The sequence below is a fragment of the Nannospalax galili genome, unplaced genomic scaffold (assembly GCF_000622305.1).
Source record: "Nannospalax galili isolate Female #2095 unplaced genomic scaffold, S.galili_v1.0 scaffold1569, whole genome shotgun sequence".
NCBI lineage: Eukaryota > Metazoa > Chordata > Mammalia > Rodentia > Spalacidae > Nannospalax > Nannospalax galili.
In genome coordinates this window covers 48,771-55,887 of record NW_008360051.1, presented here as the reverse complement: position 1 = coordinate 55,887, position 7,117 = coordinate 48,771, and the positions used below count along the sequence as shown (strand labels likewise).

General features: G+C 40.5%; 1 protein-coding gene across 1 annotated transcript in view; it reads right to left on the bottom strand.

Moving 5' to 3' along the window:
- Positions 1–469: 469 nt before the first annotated feature.
- The window catches only part of Stam (signal transducing adaptor molecule), a 54,020-nt gene continuing 47,372 nt past the window's right edge, over positions 470–7,117 (bottom strand). Inside the window, exons 13-14 of the mRNA XM_008824104.2 lie at positions 4,583–4,758; positions 470–1,141 (exon numbers count right to left, since the gene is read on the bottom strand). Coding sequence (XP_008822326.1) covers positions 874–1,141; positions 4,583–4,758 — 444 coding nt within the window. The 3' untranslated portion in view covers positions 470–873. The remainder of the gene's footprint in view (positions 1,142–4,582; positions 4,759–7,117) is intronic.

The following is a 7,117-nucleotide window of genomic DNA, read 5'->3' as shown; positions in this document are numbered from 1 at the left end:
TGTCACTGCCACCAACAAAACACAGTACACAGCTTCAGACCTAATCAGTATGTTCAACTAGGAAAACATAAATTACGATTATTTCTTTAAAAATAAGATAGAAAGACTGGGATCCTCCATTTCTTTTGTCTCATGGTCCCACAATTCTTGGACTATCATGCCAAAATATGAAGTTTAAAAAGGAACATTATTATTTGTTCTACCTGTACCAACATGTTGGCTACTGTATGCTGGTGTGACGACAGCCAGTAGTGTGCAGAGGCTACAGAGACACAACATGTGTGAGCATAGCTCAGCATCCCTAATAGAAAGATCCAGTTTAACGGGAAGCTGCAACAAGGGCAATACCTTGGAGCCAACATACAACTTCCTTCTCTCGCAGCTTAAAGGATAGTGTTTACCTTAAATTCACACAAAACATTAGGAAACGTGGTAGTTATTCATGATTAAAATAAAACAGCAATGTACATTAATTTAATACAGTGTTAAATATATTCACATGATCACCACTGTCATTCTATGGCCACTAATGAGGCTACATTATCAATATATGTACAGAACATGTGCCACAGTTCTTGTACTTTTGGACGTTTTGCAGACCAGGTAATTTCACGAGACAATAATCTTGTAACAATCCTTCATATTACAAAAGGAATTAAATGTTGTAAGTGATTTCATTCCTCTCGGGGCAGGGTGAACCTCTAGAGAGTCAGTGCAAATTGAAGACTGTTCTACCTTTCTGAACCTTCTTGAGTATTTGAGCTTGCTGACCAGAGGTTCCTGTAAGCTGAGGATAAACATCTTAGGATAGTAACGAATCTCGCAGCACTGTCGGTGGCATTCAGCAGGTGTGTGCCACAAGAACACCAAGTCCTATAGCAGAGCCTTCTGAGAATACGGTTGCTGTGGCTGAGCTGGCTGTTGGCTGCCTCCTAGCTGAGGCAGGGTTGATGATGTTAAACTATAGTTTGGCACCTGGGACATATTGGGTCCTGCATTCTGGTATATCGCCACATCAGCAGGTACAGGGACAGCAGCAGCAGCAGCAGCAGCAGCAGCAGCAGCAACAGCAGCAGCAGGAGGACTATATATTGAAGCCTGGCCGGTATATGAGTTTCCTTGAACAGAACTAACCATTGCACTGTGGAGAGAGGAAAACACTAAATCAGCTAAATAATGTATTACATACCCATTTAGAGATAAACAGGAAAGCTATTAAACATTTACAATCGTTTAATCATATATTAAATATCTATATATCTAAATAGCTAAACATCTATAATGTGTTAAACAGTTATTTTAGGCACTGGGATGTTATAAAGAAAAATAAATGTTTAGCATTATGGAACTTACATTCTGGTAGGAAAAAAGGGATAATAAATCTGTAATAATGTCAACGGTTAATACTGCAGTAGAGAAACACAGAACGTGGTAGACAGCACCAGAAGCATCTGGGGCAAAGGACTGTAGCGTATGCAGGGTTGTAGAGGGAGCTTTCAGATAAGGCATCATTTAGGCAAAGATCTTAAGAAGAAAAGGGGTGTATATCAACTGTAAAGCATGCTATGGGCTAAGAGAAAGAAGTCTCTGACGACAGATAACACCAGTTAAGTTCAAGGAGTAGCAAGGAGGCCAGGAAGCCTGCAGCAGTGGCATAAGAGATAAAGTGGCAGGTAAGAGGACGGGCCATAGAAGATGGAGTTAGAAGTCTTGGGATTATGGCTAAGCCGTAAGTGAAATGGAATAAACATTGGTTGGTTCTGAGCAGAAAGGTAATGAGATACAACTTATACTATAACAGGTTCACATTGGAACAGGGGCAGAATTAAGAGCTGGGAGATACCCAGAGCCACAATGGAGACAGGAGAAAAGGGTCAGACCCTATACATATTTTAAGAAGGTGCCATCGAAATTTGGTAATAGACCAAGTAGTTCAGAATGTCCAGTTTTATAATCTATGAAAAGTGGCAGAGTGGGCAGTTACTAAAAGGAAAAATCTACACATGACTACAGTTGACTGGGACAAGAGCATTGAGAAGAACAAAGAATGGTTTTGCAGATGTCAAGTGAATTGTCCAGTAGACACCTAAGAAAATAATGCACAGGCGGTCAGTTATTCAAGTCTGGAGTCACTGAGGGAGGGCAGGAGGTGAAATAAACAGCCACCAGCATACCTATGATGTTCAGAGTCATGGAGCTGCATGAAGGCCTCTAGGCAATGACTGCAAACAAATGGAGCAGTACAAACAGTGATCCCCAGACTCCTTGATGTCAGGAATATAGAGGTGCACTTTGCAAGGCCAATTGAGGAGAATCACTGAGGTAAGAAGGGAACTAACAGTGGCCTGATCTAGTGAAACATTCAGAAAAGCAGGGAATGAACTGCCAAGCAAGGTGGGAGACTTGTGAAATGACTACAGGACCTGGCAATAAGAAATCAGCAGCGCTCCTGACTCCTGACAAGAACCGCTTTCACGGGCTAGTGAGACGGAAGCATGAGCATCTCATCTCCTGCATTTCCCAAAAGGACAGAAGAAATGAGAGAGATTCCACACCCCCCAACCACATCTACTAACTACCTCTAACTGCTATTTCAATCTATATCCATATGGGCCTAACCTTGCACACAATGACTCTTAGTTCTCTGTGCATTTCCATAGTACCTTTTGAAGAGCAAGTCCTTAAGACGCTCAGCCTTCTCATGCCTGTTCATTCTCTAGTTTGTTCTCAGCTCGGTTTCATTTTCTCTAGGACACCCTCCTTGCCTTCCTGCCTCTCCAATAACTCTTGTTCCTGGGTGTCATCAGATAAATCTATATGTACTCCTGGCACTGTCTCTCTGTGGCTGCCTTTTAACATGTCTGTATTCCCACAAAACTATAGTAGCTTAAGAGCTGAAACTGAGTCTCTTTCACTTTTTAAAAGCCATACCACATAAGGACAAAATTTACATCAGACAGGAACTCAGCAAATATTTGACACTCAAGGGCTCTCTAGAGAAATAGCTCAGCAGTTTAGAGCACTGGCTGCTCTTGAGGAAGACCAGAGTTCAGTTCCCAGCACCCACATGATAGTAAACAACTGTCCTAATTTCAGTTCCAAAGGATTCAATGTCTCCTGACCTCTGGTAGCACTTCACGACATGGGTGCCCTTACATACATGCAGATAATATACTCATACACATAAAATAATATATTTATAAAATGCAAACATTTGGGGCTATAGAGATGGCTCAGCGGTTAAGAGCACTGACTGCTCTTGCAGAGGACCTGGGTTCGATTCCCAGCACCCACATGGCAGCTAAGAGCTACCTAAAACTCCAGTTTCTGGGGATCTGATGCCCTTTTCTGGCTTCTGCACGCATTGCTCAACACGGGTGTGCTTACCTACATGCAGGCACACTCATATACATAAAATTAAAACAGCGGTTAAGAGCACTGACTGCTCTTGCAGAGGACCCGGGTTCAATTCCCAGCACCCACATGGCAGCTACGAACCGTCCTTAACTCCAGTTCCAGGGGAATCCGAAGTCCTCTTCTGACCTCTGTGGCATTGCACGACACGGGTGCACTCACACACATGCAAGCAATACACTCATACACATAAAGTAAAAATAATAAATGAAGTGTTTTTAAAAAAAACAAACATTCATTAGAGTGACTCCACAAATACTAGCTCCTTGAAATGAGTGATAAAAATCAACACACGTGGAAAGATTAATGAACAAAAGCAAAATAAATCAAAAACAAAAAAGAATACTGAGTGTAAGCTAGACACTTCCTGTCTTAAGCATATTTGGTTTCTTTCGAGATTCTGTGTTGTTGTTTCGAGATTCTGTGTTACGGTAACTTATTATACTGTAAAATGCCCAGTACATAAAGGGTCTCAAGATTTCAGTAAGTTTTCCAAGAAAATGTACCCAAGTTGCATCTTTCCAAGAGGAAAAAAAAATATTATAAACTATTAATCTATTATAAACAAAAACACTATGGTATGAGCAGATGGGGAGAGTGAAAGGCTTAGGGTGTGCTAGATAAGACCATTAGAACTGTGATACTAATCAGAGTGTGCGGTGGGATCAGGGAAAGAAGATATCATCTAGATTAATCATTTCACCCCCACTATTGGAATTGTAAGGCATACAGATTGACTGATGTACCTTCTCTTTGCACACATTGGATCTTCTACAGTAATGTTAAATTCCAACATAAGAAAAAGATGAGGAACTATTTGCTTAAAGGCTATACACTCAAACAACAAAAAACAGCAACAGATAGACATATATAAAGTACATGGGAAAATGATAAATTACAAGTTAGTTTCATTAAAGACATTACAAAATACCATGACTAATTCAAACATGGAGGAAAACAACCTGAAGAGTAATTTTAAAATACTGATCTAGTGATGGCCTACACATGGATTCCTGTAAAACCCACTCAACACCAAAAATGTGGTTGTCTGAACAGTGATACCCCTACCTCGAATTTTTCTTATCCAGATTTATGCTTATAAACCACTGGAGGAATCAAAAGAATTTTAGCAGCATTATCCCCAAAGAACCATCAATAATCAAATTACTTTGGGTAGGAAGCCTGTGCCTGCTGATTAGGAAGGGCTGGGTTTGCAGAAGGAGGAACTGCTCCTTGGCTGATGGAAGGAAGCTGCTCTGGAGGAAGACTGTAGCTCTGGAGATGGCTCATCTGTGAGCTTCCTGCAACCAGATAGGCACCAGTTTGCGCAGGTCCTGGATATACCTACAAGAGGTGATAAAGAAACATTCCATTATAAAACTGTAATGCATATTCCAAACTTGCTCTGCAGAGGCTTACAGTTACTAAAACAATAAAAAATTACTCCTTTGGAATTTATTTTTAATGTTATTTCTGTGGATGGTTATTTTATAAAAAGCACTTTTAGTGGACTACTGATGAGTTTTTTTTTTTTAACAGGGTCTTCCTAGTCCCAGCCCACCTGGAAGTCGCTATGTGGACCAGGCTGGCCTGCATCTCACAGAGATCCAGAGATCTGCCCATCTCTACCTCCCTAGGAGTGAGATTAAAGGCACATGCCACCACACCCAGTTTTTTAAAAAAATTTTTGCAAGTGAATGTATGAGTGGTTTGTGTCCATGTGTCTGGCTGGGCACATGTGTGTGGATATGGGTGCACAGCGTAAGTGTGCATGTAGAGGCCAGAGGTTGAGGTCAAGTGTCTTCTAGACTCATTCTGTCTTATACACTGAGGTAGGGTCTCTCTCTTGAGAAAGAGCTCACTATTTGGCTACTCTAACTGGCTAGCTTGCTCTAGGGATCTGTCTCTACCTCCCATGTGCTTGGATTACAGGCAGGCCACTATGTCCATCTGGCATTTATGTGGTGCTGGGTTATCCAAACTCCAGCTGGGCAAGTGCTTTTATCCACTAATCCATCTCCCCAGTCCCAATTTCTATTTTAGACATTAGCTGAACAGATTTTACTTTCATAGAGAAGCATTACAGGAATATACCGAACCTAAAACTTTATGCTACTATAATTTCTGTATTAAATTTACTGTAAACTTTCCATGTTCTTTCAAAAGGAACCCTAACAAACACTTAGGAACTGTGCTTCAGTTCATTGCTTTATAGCCCCAAACTGCATTTACAATTCACATTTTCCAAACTGCAATTTAATGAATGGAGAAACTACCTTCCCAATGCAGGAGTCAGCAAACTTTCTTATGAAGTCCAGAGAGTAAATGTTTTAGGATTTGTGGGCCATATGGCCTCTGTCATTAAGTGCTCAATTCTGTAGATATAGAGCAAGGCTACAGATAAACAAATGGGATGGCTGTGGGGCAGTGAGCCTACCTGGACAAAAGTGGGAAGCAGGCAGTAACTGTTCGCTAATTCCTATATCTAAAAGTAGGGGGTTTTGTTTTTGCTTTTGGAGTTCTTTGTTGTTTTTGGTTTGTTTGACCCGTAGCCCTGGCTGGCCTGGAATTCACAGATACCCCACCTACCTCTGTCACCCCAGTACTGGGATTAAAGGCATATGCTAACATGCCAGGTTTGTTTTATGTTTTTTTTACTTTAAAGAGAGTGAGGTTAGAATCCTGAATGGCCTATTATGACCTCACTATATAGTCTGAGCTGGCCTCAAAATGTAGCAATCCTCCCTCCTTGTCCTCTTCCTACATTACAGACCTGCACTCCCACCACACCCAAAGGTACAGCCCAGGCTTGCCTCAAATTCATGATCCTCCTGCCCTATCCTCTTAAGCAAGTAGCTAGCTATCAACATGAACCACCATGGTTCACTGAAATCTTAAGCACTCAGTCTTAAACTTTTTTTTACTGAAGATCTATTCATATGTTTGAAAAAAGAACTTCTACTGTCTATGTAGTAGGACTGTTTTCAAGTCCTACTAAGATAATTAACACAGTCATTAAGAAACAAAGCAAAAATCATTCTCCATGTTGTTAAACTATACCAGACTCACATCAGAATTAAAAAAAGTCTCCATTCTAAACACAGATAAATAACCCAGTTCTCCCAACTACTGTTTTTTATTCTTTGAAAACTCAGTGTGAAGGTTTTCTTGTTTAACTCAAACTGGTGATATAAACTCTTGAGCACATGGCATCCAACCTCATGAAGAACCAGAAGGCCGGGCTGTTCATCCTTAGGGTGCTGGCCCCTTGTTTCAGGGGAAATAGGCCGTGTGAAAAAAATCTGAAAGTGTTGACTATTCTAAGTGGACCAACAGACCATTTGTCTAATTACATCTAGAACTCACTAAACTATGAAACAAGTGGTGAAAGCAAAGGAAATTCCACATAAAGCAGTTTTTGAAAAGTATTAAAATATTTTGTTGGCTTTTAACAGCTTTTCAATTCACTTTCCCACTTCATTTGTCTTCCTTTTGGAGGTAAGCAGAAGTTCTCTTTATGTTTGAAACAGGTTTCTATCTCTGAGAAATGATGCATTTCAGTCTGTGGACTTTTGTCAAAAGCTACTTTACTAAGACACTACTGACATACAAAGGACTGCAGATATTTAGTGAATTCAACTTGTTGAGTTTGGAGATAAACATATCCTTAGAAACTAACCACAATCTATGACATAAACCTATC